At 36.5% G+C, this 14,785-nt stretch overlaps 1 protein-coding gene across 3 annotated transcripts in view; it reads left to right on the plus strand.

Annotated features, from left to right (window-relative positions):
• Positions 1-14,785, plus strand: part of DZIP3 (DAZ interacting zinc finger protein 3) — a 110,057-nt gene that overhangs the window by 48,834 nt on the left and 46,438 nt on the right. For all 3 annotated transcript variants that reach the window (XM_066346781.1, XM_066346782.1, XM_066346780.1), the window contains exons 9-12: positions 3,825-3,944; positions 5,527-5,628; positions 10,126-10,218; positions 10,806-10,858. In XM_066346781.1, coding sequence (XP_066202878.1) covers positions 3,825-3,944; positions 5,527-5,628; positions 10,126-10,218; positions 10,806-10,858 — 368 coding nt within the window. The remainder of the gene's footprint in view (positions 1-3,824; positions 3,945-5,526; positions 5,629-10,125; positions 10,219-10,805; positions 10,859-14,785) is intronic.

Genomic DNA, 14,785 nt, shown 5'->3' on the forward strand with positions numbered 1-14,785 from the left:
TTTATTTCTTTCTTTCTGGAAGTTTTTAGGATATTATGTGTATCCCTATTGTTCTGAACTTACGTTTTTGGAGTCTGGGGTATTTTCCTGATTTACTTGATGAGTTCTTCTACAGTTTCTCTTTTCTTTCTGAAATGTTTATTACTCATGGTTGCTGGCTTGAGCTTAGATCTAACTGGCAACCTTCGTGCTCTGCAATGAGGCTCCAGTCAACCAAGCTATCTGATCAGGGCTTAATTTTTATTGATTTTTAGAGGAACATAGAGACGAAAGGGGAGAGAGGGAATGGAGAAGGGAAGCATTTTTTGTAGTACTGCAGCCCACTGGAAACTACCAGTGTCACATGGAAAAAAACCGCTCAAGATACAAACTGATTTCAGGAGGAAGAGGGAGAGGCTACCAAGGGAGACTGACCTCCTGGCTCTCCTTCTCCCTCAGTTTTTATTGATCAGAAGCAGAACAAAGGTAACAGGATTACAGGGGAGGGAGATCAGGTGGTAAGGGGAAAGAATGACTAATGGACTTCTTACTGACATGGAGAAAGAGCTAATTTCAGTCAGTACATTCTTTTTCTTTTGCTAATTAACAAGCACAAAGGAAGACACATCTAGAACTCTCTAGGCCAGTGGTCGGCAAACTCATTAGCCAACAGAGCCAAATATCAACATACAATGATTGAAATTTCTTTTGAGAGCCAATTTTTATTTATTTTTTTACAGAGACAGAGAGTCAGAGAGAGGGATAGATAGGGACAGACAGACAGAAACGAAGAGAGATGAGAAGCATCAATCATTAGTTTTTCATTGTGGCACCTTAGTTGTTCATTGATTGCTCTCTCATATGTGCCTTGACCATGGGCCTTCAGCAGACCAAGTAACCCCTTGCTCAAGCCAGCGACCTTGGGTCCAAGCTGGTGAACTTTGCTCAAACCAGATGAGCCCGCACTCAAACTGGTGACCTCGGAGTCTCGAACCTGGGTCCTCCGCATCCCAGTCTGACGCTCTATCCTCTGCGCCACCACCCGATCAGGTGAGAGAGCCAAATTTTTTAAACTTAAACTATATAGGTAGGTACATTCCTTATCGAGGTAGTGCCCACATGTGGTATTTTGTGGAAGAGCTACACTCAAGGGGCCCAAGAGCTGCATGTGGCTCACGAGCCGCAGTTTGCTGACCAAGGCTCTAGGCTAATTTTCTAAAGCCCATCCACATGCATTCCTTTCTGTCTGCACAAAGGTCACTCACTCACATAACTCCTTGGTGTTTGCATTCAAGAGACATTCACTTAGGACTTTTTAACTAAAGTTCCCCAATCCAAGTCATAGAGGGTTCAAGGTTAGATGGGCGATTCCCTACATTTGTTCCACTCAGTCAAGCATTTTTTGGTTGCTTCCTATGTGTGCCCTGACCAGAGATCAAACTCACAACCTTGTTGTTTCGGGATGATGGTGATTAATATTTTTTAGGGAGCTTAGAGGGCTAGGCTGTTCCCTTTATCTGGTACTGAGGAATCCCAGGTGGGTCACCGGAGTCCTTCCCTGCCCAGATCCTTCAATCTTCATGTGTCTCCTTAAATGAACTTACCCTGGTGGGGGATGCTGGCATTCTAGCAGGGCCGTGTCCTGCAGTGTTACTATTGTTAACAGTACCCTGTTCCTATTCTTGTATTGCATTTTAATTTCGGTGATTATTTAAACTATTTACCAGGAGTATTTTTTATGAACATCCCTTTTTTTTTCCTAAATTACATTCTGTTTTTCATTATTCTTTTTTCCAAGAATGCATACTATATTAGAGGTACATATTGGCCTTATCATGGAAGGCCTTATAAGCCAAGGAAGGGAAGGGGATCAGGTTAGATATTGAGGATAATAGAAAACCCCTGATGACTTTTAAACAATGGAATGATATGATCAAATTATAATAAAATATGAGGGAATTTACAACATTGAATAGTTTTTATATTTAGGGTAAGGAAGTAGTTAAGAAAGTTAAAACAAAACTAATAAAATAGTGAAAAATTGGGTTTGTGTTCTAAAGAAATACGAGGACCGGGGTAGAGAAAATGGAGAACACACACAGACACGCCCTCCTATACCTGCATCTCTCCGTATTTGTCTCTTGTATATGTGCCTAAGTGTCTGTGTCTGGTGTGGAGTGGTTAGAAAAGCCTCTCTGGGAGGGGATATTTAAGTTGAAACTAGAAGGTTGAGACTGGAACTAGCTCTGTAAAGAGAAGAGGGAAGAGCATTCTAGGTAAACAGAATTGTGAAAAAGGCTCTTTTAGGCCTTGAAGATCAAGTTTGAGGAACTGAAAAAATAAAACTATAGTGAGTGACACTAGAAGTGAGTTTGAAGAGATGGACCAGCAATGGCTAGATATACTGGATTCAGATTTTGCAGGACCTCTGCAGTCAGTCAGTCATTAGTAAGGGTTCTGGATTTTGTTTAGATTCACTGGGAAACCACCTTCTGAGCAAGGAACTGACGTGATACTTTGCTTCTGTGTAGTGTTTTGAAGCAGAGTATTCACGGAAGAGGGAGACCAGTTACCATCCGTAGTCATCTGTTCTAGTCAGTAATGTAGGTAAGACACAAAGCGGTAGCAGTGGAGATAGAAATGGAAGAATTTGCAATGTATTTTGAAAGAAGACTCACAAGTACTTGCTGGTATATTCCGTGTGATAGTAGAAGCCATTATGCAATGGAAGATTTCAAGATTTTTGGCTTGAAGCTGGATAGTGGTAGATGAAATTGGTGTCCAGGAGGTCCAGGCATTATCCTGCAGAATTCACTGCTGTGTCCTATATACATCACCTGGCCCAGGACACATAATCAGTAAATGTTTGCTGAATGGATGAATGCCAAAGACTGGGGGTGGGAGATAAAGAATAGGAACAAGGAACAGATTTGGTAGGAGAACCAATAAATCAATATTGAACTATTAAATTTGAGATTTGTGAAACTTCAGTAGTTACATGCAAACTGAGTCCTGTTCTTTTGTTTTGACATCTTCATTCAGCTATTGGCTATCCTGACAGAATGTACCATCTTCGTACTGATAGACCTTTGAATGCTTCTCTTTTCTCTATTTAATCTTGATATTTGATCAATTAAAAAATACGAGTGCCATTGAAAGAATATCATGAATGGTGACTAGATTCAAGAAATAGTCCATTGAGTCTTATTTATTATGTCATATACTTTCAATATATTAGAAGTAATAGTATTTGAAAGCTTGTAGTTCTGCCCTTCTGAAGGATAAGTGGTGAGGACCTGGTCTAAGGACCAGTTTGACTTAGACTTGATATGTTTCACCTGCATTTAATCAGCATTTTAAAACAGGAAATTTGCATTCCGAGTTTTAACTCTGAATACTGGAAGCATATTTCTCTGCACCCTCCTACTGCTCATTAACAGAGAACGCCATAGTGCACCATGGCGGTGGTTCCACTGCCAACATGGCGTCTTTAGCCAGTTGTAGCGAGACTCTCCTGCCTTCTAGTGATATCTAGTCTCTCTTTATAGAGAGACAACAGGACAGGTCATTCTTGATAGGAACATGCCAGGTGTTATGCTATATTAGGATGTGATGTGAGGTATAGCTTCAAATACAGACTTTTTTACTTTATTTATATTCAGTAAGAAATCCAATATTTCTATTTTAGCACTTCTCTATTATTTACTTGGAATGAGGCAAGTACATTCTATGACGGTTTTTAAAAAAACAAATGGTACATTACTTAAAGTGCTTAAAATTATATAAGGTAAAATATTAGAAGGGATTATTATTACTAATTCATGGAATTTATTTTTAAAATCTAGGATCTTCTCAATAATTTTATCATGACAACTGAAAGTAATATAATGAAGCAGACCATTTGCAGTTATCTAGATTGTGAAAGATCTTGCGAAGCTGATGTTTTAAGGAACACCAATTTTAAGGTACTATAATTATCAATTAACTGAATATTTTAAAAATATAATCATAAAATTCAACTTTTAGGTAAAAATTTTATATGATCATGCACCAAAATAATGTTTAAAAATATACTTAGTATTTACAGTGATAATGCAGTTGAGAAGTTGTTTGAGTATCTGTGAGAATTTAGGATCATAATGAGCTGGAATTGTTTTTACACTGTGAATCACTAAAAATGAATGGGTTTTACCAAGGTTTTTGTAATAATCATATGTCTCTGAACTTATAGTTAATATTACTGATATCATATAATGGAAATGATCTAAACTATTCTTTAGAGTTAGAAATGTTATTTTGTGTTCATTTAAACTTTATTTTACTAGGCCCTGGCCGGTTGGCTCAGTGGTAGAGCGTCGGCCTGGCGTGCGGAGGTCCCGGGTTCGATTCCCGGCCAGGGCACACAGGAGAGGCGCCCATCTGCTTCTCCACCCCTCCCCCTCTCCTTCCTCTCTGTCTCTCTCTTCCCCTCCCGCAGCCGAGGCTCCATTGGAGCAAGGATGGCCCGGGCGCTGGGGATGGCTCCTTGGCCTCTGCCCCAGGCGCTAGAGTGGCTCTGGTTGCGACAGAGCAACGCCCCGGAGGGGCAGAGCATCGCCCCCTGGTGGGCAGAGCGTCGCCCCCTAGTGGGCATGCCGGGTGAATCCCGGTTGGGCGCATGCGGGAGTCTGTCTGACTGTCTCTCCCCAATTCTAGCTTCAGAAAAATACAAAAAAAAAAAAATTTATTTTACTAAACAGAAAAGTTGTCACTCCTTAAGAATTATGTTACCAAGTGATCATTATCTCTGCTATGGGCCTTGAGGGAGAAAAAACATAATTAGCCTTGCTTTGAGGAAATTAAACAAAGTACTTCAAGTCTAGTTCTCAGTGGATATTATCAGAATAAGACTGGGAAGACCACAAGATAAAATGAGATGAGTGCAGATCTACACCACTTCCGTAAAATAACGGAAGTCTCAGTTGAAAGGCATGGGTGTCCAGGGTGAAGCCTGCAGGGGGAGGGCTGCCTGAGAGCATCTGTCTGTGGGAGTGACAGCATTGAAGGGTTTTAGATGTTGTGGTTTGTTTGTTTGTTTGTTTTTGTAAAAAGAAAAACCCAGAAAGACTGAAAGAATACATTGTATATAAGGATTTATACAAATAAAGATACCTGTTAGAATGGACAGAAAAAAGAAAGGATGAGGTGTATCTCAAATAGGGTAGGTGGGGAGGAGGGAAAGCCACGATCTGTTCGTTAGGGTAAGCTATGAATTAGGAAAGTTGACCTGGTTAAGCACAGTACCATTGAAGTGACATGGTAATATGGTTGTGGTTTCCAGAGAGGCCTTAGGGTTCCAGTCACATGGGCAGCATGTAGCAGCAGGGAGTCTGGCCTGCAAAATTAGCTTTTTGTCATCCAGTCTGCCTGTTTAAAGGAAGCATAGCTGTAGTTCTAAGGGAGGACAAGAAACTTGTCAAGTTGAAAGTGACTTCAGGTGGTATTTTCTATATATGCAGTACATGAATCTCTTTTCCATGCCAACAGCTTACTTTCATTCTTTTCCAGGGATTTTTTCAGTTAATGTGCAGTAAAAGCTGCTGCATTTATTTTCATAAAATTTGTTGGAAAAAGTTCAAGAATTTAAAATATCCTGGCGAACATGATCAGGTATTTTGTTCTTCCCTCAAAACTTGACTACATTTCTTTCTCTACCTTTTTTTGTTTTTCCCTCTTTTCTTATTTCTTCCTATTCACATCCTTCCTCTTCTATTGTATTTTCTTCCTCCATTTTCTCCCCTGTTTTCTTTGATGCTTTTCTCTTTACTATTCCTTGTTCATCATCACCATTTATTAAATAGATCTTTGCAGAGGCTACTGCTAGTACTTTGCTTCGTGATTGCTATCGGTTTGTTCCTTTCTTTGTAGAAGTTTATACTCTTTTTTTTATATACTCTTTTTTTTTTTTTTTAAATAAATTTTTATTAATGGTAATGGGATGACATTAATAAATCAGGGTACATATATTCAAAGAAAACATGTCTAGGTTATTTTGTCATTAAATTATGTTGCATACCCCTCGCCCAAAGTCAGATTGTCCTTCGCCACCCTCTATCTAGTTCTCTGTGCCCCTCCCCCTCCCCCTAACTCTCCCCCTGTCCTCCCTCCCCCCACCCCTGGTAACCACCACACTCTTGTCCATGTCTCTTAGTCTCATTTTTATGTTCCACCAATGTATGGAATCATGTAGTTCTTGTTTTTTTCTGATTTACTTATTTCACTCCTTATAATGTTATCAAGATCCCACCATTTTGCTGTAAATGATCTGATGTCATCGTTTCTTATGGCTGAGTAGTATTCCATAGTGTATATGTGCCACATCTTCTTTATCCAGTCTTCTATTGAAGGGCTTTTTGGTTGTTTCCATGTCTTGGCCACTGTGAACAGTGCTGCAATGAACATGGGGCTACATGTGTCTTCACGTATCAATGTTTCTGAGTTTTGGGGGTATATACCCAGTAGAGGGATTGCTGGGTCATAAGGTAGTTCTATTTGCAGTTTTTTGAGGAACCACCATACTTTCCTCCATAATGGTTGTACTACCTTACAGTCCCACCAACAGTGAATGAGGGTTCCTTTTTCTCCACAGCCTCTCCAACATTTGCTATTACCCGTCTTGTTGATCATAGCTAATCTAACAGGTGTGAGGTGGTATCTCATTGTAGTTTTGATTTGCATTTCCCTAATAACTAATGAAGCTGAGCATTTTTTCATATATCTGTTGGCCATTTGTATCTCTTCCTGGGAGAAGTGTCTATTCATGTCTTCTTCCCATTTTTTTATTGGATTGTTTGTTTGTTTGTTGTTGAGTTTTATGAGTTCTTTGTAAATTTTGGAAATTAGGCCCTTATCTGAGCTGTTGTTTGAAAATATCATTTCCCATTTAGTTGGCTGTCTATTTTTATATCAGTTTCTCTTGCTGAGCAAAAACTTTTTATTCTGATGTAGTCCCATTCATTTATCTTTGCCTTCACTTCTCTTGCCATTGGAGTCAAGTTCATAAAATGTTCTTTAAAACCTAGGTCCATGAGTTTAGTACCTATGTCTTCTTCTATGTACTTTATTGTTTCAGGTCTTATATTTAGGTCTTTGATCCATTTTGAATTAATTTTAGTACACGGGGACAGGCTGTAGTCGAGTTTCATTCTTTTGCATGTGGCTTTCCAGTTTTCCCAACACCATTTGTTGAAGAGGCTTTCTTTTCTCCATTGTGTGTTGTTGGCCCCTTTATCAAAGATTATTTGACCATATATATGTGGTTTTATTTCTGGGCTTTCTATTCTGTTCCATTGGTCTGAGTGTCTATTTTTCTGCCAATACCATGCTGTTTTGATTATTGTGGCCCTATAATATAGTTTAAAGTCAGGTATTGTAATGCCCCCAGCTTCATTCTTTTTCCTTAGGATTGTTTTGGCTATTCGGGGTTTTTTATAGTTCCATATAAATCTGATGATTTTTTGTTCCATTTCTTTAAAAAATCTCATAGGAATTTTGATGGGAATTGCATTAAATTTGTATATTGCTTTGGGTAATATGGCCATTTTGATTATATTTATTTTTCCTATCCAAGAGCAAGGAATATTTTTCCATCTCATTGTATCTTTTTCGATTTCCCTTAACAATGCTTTGTAATTTTCATTATATAGGTCCTTTACATTCTTTGTTATGTTTATTCCTAGGTATTTTATTTTTTTTGTTGCAATCGTGAAGGGGATTATTTTTTTGAGTTCGTTTTCTAATATTTCATTGTTGGCATAGAGAAAGGCTATGGACTTCTGTATGTTAATTTTGTATCCTGCGACCTTACTGTATTGGTTTATTGTTTCTAATAATCTTTTTGTGGAGTCCTTCGGGTTTTCGATGTATAGGATCATATCATCAGCAAAAAGTGATACCTTTACTTCTTCTTTTCCAATATAGATGCCTTTTATTTCTTTGTCTTGTCTGATTGCTCTGGCCAGAACTTCTAGCACCATGTTAAATAAGAGTGGAGAGAGTGGACAACCCTGTCTTGTTCCTGATTTAAGGGGGAAAGCCTTCAGTTTAGTGCCATTTAATATGATGTTAGCTGATGGTTTATCATATATGGCCTTTATCATGTTGAGATATTTTCCTTCTATACCCATTTTGTTGAGAGTCTTAAACATAAAATTGTGTTGTATTTTATCAAAAGCCTTTTCTGCATCTATTGATAAGATCATGTGGTTTTTGTTCTTTGTTTTGTTGATATGGTGTATTACGTTAACCGTTTTGCGTATGTTGAACCATCCTTGAGATTCTGGGATGAATCCCACTTGATCATGATGTATTATTTTTTTAATATGTTGTTGTATTCGGTTTGCCAGTATTTTGTTTAGAATTTTAGCATCTGTATTCATTAGAGATATTGGTCTGTAGTTTTCTTTCTTTGTGCCATCCTTGCCAGGTTTTGGTATGAGGGTTATGTTGGCCTCATAAAATGTGTTCGGAAGTATTGCTTCTTCTTCAATTTTTTGGAAGACTTTGAGTAGAATAGGAACCAAGTCTTCTTTGAATGTTTGATAGAATTCACTAGTATAACCGTCTGGGCCTGGACTTTTATTTTTGGGGAGGTTTTTAATAGTTTTTTCTATTTCCTCCCTGCTGATTGGTCTGTTTATGCTTTCTGCTTCTTCATGACTCAGTCTAGGAAGGTTGTATTGTTCTAGGAATTTATCCATTTCTTCTAGATTGTTGTATTTGGTGGCATATAATTTTTCATAGTATTCTACAATAATTCTTTGTATATCTATGATGTCTGTGGTGATCTCTCCTCTTTCATTTTGGATTTTATTTATTTGAGTCCTGTGCCTTTTTTCCTTGGTGAGTCTTGCCAAGGGTTTGTCAATTTTGTTGACCTTTTCAAAGAACCAGCTCCTTGTTTTATTGATTTTTTCTATAGTTTTTCTTATATACTCTTAAGAATAGAAATATTATTGCATATATCCACATAAAAGACATGGAATCAAAGAATAAAATTACTTAAGGTAATAAAGGACAATTATATAATTTTAAGGATAGTTTCTATTTTAAAGGGTAGAAAGCAATGATAAATTTTATAGTCTTCAAAAATCTATTTGTGATTTTGTATTTACCTATAGTCATATAACTAAAATGATTTTTTTTTTTTCCTGCTAAAATTAAAGTAAAAATCTAAAGCCCAGTTCTGTATTACTTACTCTTTGGTGAGCTGATGACCATAAGTTGGGTGTATAGTGTTTGGTTCCAGAGTGTTTACATTGTGTAAACAGAAAAGCCCAATAAAGCAGTTGCCGTGTAGAGAGAGTATTATATATGGAGTTGGGAGATTTGGATTTAAGTCCAGATTGAGCCACCTATAGTTTTTGAGTTTTATGTTGTCATTGAGTTTTTTTGTTTGTTTGTTTTTACTTTAGTCTGGTAATTCGACCGCTCTGAGACTCATTTTTCTAAGCCATAAAGTTAAAGTGAGGATAGTTATACCTACTTCCTAAGGTTGTTGTGAGGATGAACAGATAACAGATGAACTTGCATTGTTTTACACTGTAAAAATCATTATCTAATAAAGTGTTATTATTCATTTGTTTAAGCAGGGTGTATATTTTGCATTCTTTGATTGTTAGGGCAATCAATATTGCCCAACTCTAGAAAGAGAACTAGAAGAAAACTAAGTAACTTAACAAGAAGAAATGAAATAAGATCAGAACAAGAGAGAAGACTCAACATTTTTATTCTATCCTTTTCCTTGCAATCTCACATGGCTAATAGAAATTCAGTATTCCTTTCTACACTTACCTGATCGGCACATTTTACTAGAAGTTGCTTTCCCTGTGCTCGGTGACTACATCATAGCCTGTAATATAGCTACTTGAAGATTTTGAAGTAGGAATGATAAAAGTGTGATCATGCATTTTAAGCCATTGATACACGATGAACTGTTTTTGAACAGCTAAATCGCAAATGTTTTTCAAATCTTTTACCATCTAGCAACATCTGCTTCTGACTTTATTTAAATATAATTAGATTTGTACATCAGTGATTGTTTTCTTTTTTATTATTTGTATTTTTTATTTTGATAATTTTGTGTTTTTTTCCTATTGATAACTTTAGAGTTTTAGTGGGAAAAAATGTTTGAAGGAAGGATGTGCAGGTGACATGGTAAGGATGCTACAGTGTGATGTACCTGGAATTGTTAAAATTTTGGTAAGTATCTTTTCAGTTTTCTTGCTTTCTTACATTAGAATGGTATTTTTGACTTGAACACATTTGGGAATCATAATAATAGTATTTTAGCCGTATTCTCTTTGATGGTGACTAAATTCTATGCTCTTTCTATTGCTTTGATTTCCCCAAAGTAATATTAAGTAGTCCTTAAGAACAAGAAAATTTAAAGCATAAAGATACACTGACACAGAGAGAGACACAGAAAAAGCAGGCCATGACTATACCAATGAGAAGTCTGTCATGAATCAAGGATTATAAACTAATCTGTGCCACCTAAAGTTAAAAATACTTTTTGACTTTCTGACTCCCTTTTAGTTTGTAAGCACCTTCCTATGAAAATCACTACATTTTTGGTGATGTAAAGTAGTACTGTATTTCTTTTTAAGATTAACTATAGTGTGTTTGATTAGATTGTGTATGTTACTGTCATTTCTGTTATGTTTTATAATTATATTTGCTGTAGCTTTGTTGTCATTATCTTTCTCCAAATGTTAAGGCTAACAAGTAACATTAAAGAGCTTTGAAAATTGAACTACTTTAGAGCTATTTTTTTCCATTACTTGCAGTTTGAAGTTGTGAGAAAGGATGAATATATAACCATTGAAAATTTAGGAGAAAGGTAAGCTTCAAATGAAATATTTTATATTTTTTTATGAGCATGTATGTAGCTTTCAGTTGCTTCTTTCTTCTGTGTTTCTGTCACTTGTTAGAGCGTCATTAAATTTAAAGGTAATATTGTGTGAAAAAATTATATTTAACTGACATGTATCTCCCCTCAGTCTCTATTTTGTGGACCTTTAAATTTTAAAGCAGGAAAGGAGAAACTATGAATACTTTTTCCTTAGGTATGAAAATAATCTTTTCTCTGGGTGATGGACACACAATACAATCAGCAGTCAAATGCTATAGAGATGTTTACCTGAAACCTATATACTCTGATTGACCAATGTCACCCCATTAAATTTAATTTTCTAAATAAAAATTGAAAAAAACAAAAATGACCTTTCCTGAAACCAAACATATTTTTCTTCAAGTTGTTTAATAGGTTGTTATATATACTTTCTTCTAGCTTTCAAAACTCATTCAAACCTTTAAGCTTGTCTGACAATTCAAACTGTCCTTTTGCTTAGATGAGAAGAATATATTGCTCACAAAAATTAGGGGATATTTTATAGGTTCATATTTATTTTGTATAGTATAGGCTGGGAATTCATAGAGGTATAGAATATTGTTGTTCTAATTAGAAATTTCAGTATGGAAAGTTCTTCTAATCCATTGACTCTTTCTTTGGTTTAAAGTGCAAATATCTACCATTTTTCGATCTACCAGGGGCATTGTATTGATATTAAGGCATTAGTTTTGCCTTATGAACTAATTAAATCCAAATCTTTATCTTTAGCTTAGTTATCACTCCTAAAATGCAGATCTATTTACTAGCACGCTGAAGATATCCACTTATGTGGTTCAAAAGGATCTATATGATTACAACTGGAATTGTAATTTTTCTTCCCAACACTGCTCTATTGTTTTTTAAGTCCAGTCAATTCTACTTATTAAATATATTGTAACTGCCTTCTTATTTCTGCCTCTGCACTTCCACTAAACTAGATGAAGTATTACTTCTCACTTGGAATTCTGAAATAGCTTCCACACTGGTCTTTCTTACCTTTCTTCAGTTGGTTGTTTACATAGCCATCGTGAGCGCTTTTTTGCTTGAAAATCTTTCAGAGGCTTCTCATTGTTCTTAAGTTCAGAGTTCTTAGCTTGGCTCTTCAGTCACTTTGGTCCCTGCTGACTGCACTAGTGTCATCTCTTGTCATTCATTTCTTACTATACATGCACCAACTATACTGGGCTTCTCTTAGTTCTTGATTGTGCCATCCATTTTACCTCCAAGCCTTGCCTAGAATTCCCTACTCCTTTGGCTTTACCTGTTTAAAGTTTTTAGAAAGCCTTATTACATACATTAGATTAGGTATTCTATCACATATTCCCTCTACATTTGTTATTAAAACATTTACTTAGTTTCATTATACTTTCTTAGCTATCTTTTTCATTTAACTATAACTTCATGAGGGCAAGAAGTTGATCTTGCTTACTGCTATAATCCAGAACATAGCATAATGCTGGCATAGAATGTGTTCAGTAAATAGAGGACAGATGTTGAGATTTTAAACTCCATTCCTTTACAATGGGTATGTTGCTTTTGTTTTGACAGGCAGGTAACTTGATTGAATATGAACTGTGCTCTCCTTTTTTTGGGGGGGGGGGTCCCATCTCAATCAGATCTTTCGCCTTTAGCTGAGTTTCTTTGAGTCTGTTCTATACGCGTGGTTCATCAGTCAGTTGTAGATGTGGCTAGAAAGAATTTGGGATCTCTTCTCTGACTGTTCCCCTCTCTGATTCCCCCATTTTCTTCAGCACCCATGGTTCTGTGGCTTTAGTTGCCTGGTTCCTTTGGCCAGGGAGAGCTTTGTTTTCCACCAGGCTATGCTTCTCCCCAGGCTAAAAGCTGTGCTATTGGTAAATTCATGAACTTACGTTATACAGTCCATCCCTTTGAGCATGTTACCTCTCCATCAGAGTGCCTGCCGTACTTCAGTGCTATCAGGGCGTTGCTTTCTGTAATGTACCTAGGTTTTATAATTGTTTTATTTTTTTTATTTTGTTTTATTTATTGTATTAACATAGAATCTAGTGTCACCTCGAATGCGTCCCCATCCCCCGTATTCCCCTCAACATCTCCTTTGCCCCCTTCCCAACTTTGCCCTCCCCCCTTCCCTTCAGGTTTGTCCCATCCATCATTCCCTTCCCCTCTGTCCCCTTTTCCTCTGGTCCCTTTGATCCCTCCTCTGTCTCAGTTCCGTTCCTCAGTATAATTGTTTTCTGTGGGAAAGTCTTCCGGTAACTGGATCTTACTACCAAAAATGGAAGAGCTATTTCGTGGGGTTTTATGAATGAATGGCAAAATGCTTAGTTATTATTTATTATTTAAAGTATGGATAAAGAAAAGCTCACAGAATATAAATGCATAATTCAACAGATAATTATGAAGCAAACCCTTGTGGCTTGTGGCCCCACCCAAGTGAACCAGTCGAGTTTTGCCAGCACTACAGAAGCGTTCAGTGTACCCCTCCCCCAGCCTCTTCTCCCCGGGGAACTGTTATCCTGACCTCCTGTGTATATATAGACTATAGCTTGAAAAGACCTGACTTGTAAGAAACTTCAGTGTTTAAAAATACACTTATAATTAATACATTTGTAAAGAATAGTAAGAAAATTTCCTTATAAATGCATTTATAAAACTGAAGTTTTTTATAGGTCAGGTTTTCCAAGATATAGTATATATACAGTGAAATTCACTCTAAAAGTAAACATTGAAATGAATCTCTTTGTATAGAGCTGGGTATCCTCTCCGTGATCAGGATATAGAACATTTCCATTATCCCAGAAGGTTCCCCCAAATTGCTTCTGTAGTCCTTTCCCTCCAGACCCTGGTAACCATTAATACAACGTCTGTCCTGATCATCTTGAAAAATTCCTTTTTCATGACTCTTTACTGACTAGTAGGAAAACCTTTTGCATCTGCCGATTTTTACTTAGCATAATGCATTTGAGATGCATCTATGTTATTGTTTGTGTCAGTAGTTCATTTTAGTTTCTGTTGAGTAGTCCTGTACTGTCCGTGTAGATGTACAACTTATTTATTTATTTAACAGTTGATGACATTTAAGTTGTTCCCTGTATTTGGCTATTATGAATAAATCTGCTATAAATATTCACGTATTACTCCTTGTATAAACATATGCTTTCATTTCTCTTGGGTAAGTTTCTAGGAACAGGATTGCTGAGTCATGTGGTATGTATTTAATATTGTAAGAAACTGCCGAACTCTTTTCAATGTAGCTGTACATTTTATCATTCTTGCCAGTGTATAGGGGAGTTCTAGCTTTTCTGCATGTTCTCTTGCTAAACTTGAGCTCTTGTGGACATGGTCAAGGTTGGGGCATTATTATAAAAGAGCTCAGAAGAGCCTTTCTCAAGTTTGGTTATGGAGAGAATCTTTATTAATGGATTCAGTTTTCTAATATGTTTAATGGATTTCTGCTCTATGTTCCTAAGGAAATTTGATTCACAGATTTCTTTTTGCACTGTCTGTCTGGATTTGTTATCTGTTTATGGCAATATTTACTTAGCGTTTAGTCCATTTAATAAATTTTGCTACTTTTAATTATTTTCTAATTATTTGTATTGATGTTAAGGCAGTTTACTTCTTTCTTTTTTTAAATCACTTGACTAAATGAATTGAATTTTCTTAGAATTGGTAAGAAGATTCTGTGGTGGGGAATGACCTGGGAAAAGTTCCAGTTTTGCCGGGTTTTTTCACAATGCAAAGATTTTTTTTTTCTCGGCAACTACAGAGACTTCTTGCAAACAATCTAGTTGGGTGATTTTTTTTCATATTAATTCTAGAAATTCTTCTTGCCTCTTAATTCCAATGAAAATGACTATCTGGAGTTGTCATTGATGGTGTTGTTTGTTCATT

The sequence above is a fragment of the Saccopteryx leptura genome, chromosome 8 (assembly GCF_036850995.1).
Source record: "Saccopteryx leptura isolate mSacLep1 chromosome 8, mSacLep1_pri_phased_curated, whole genome shotgun sequence".
Lineage (NCBI taxonomy): Eukaryota > Metazoa > Chordata > Mammalia > Chiroptera > Emballonuridae > Saccopteryx > Saccopteryx leptura.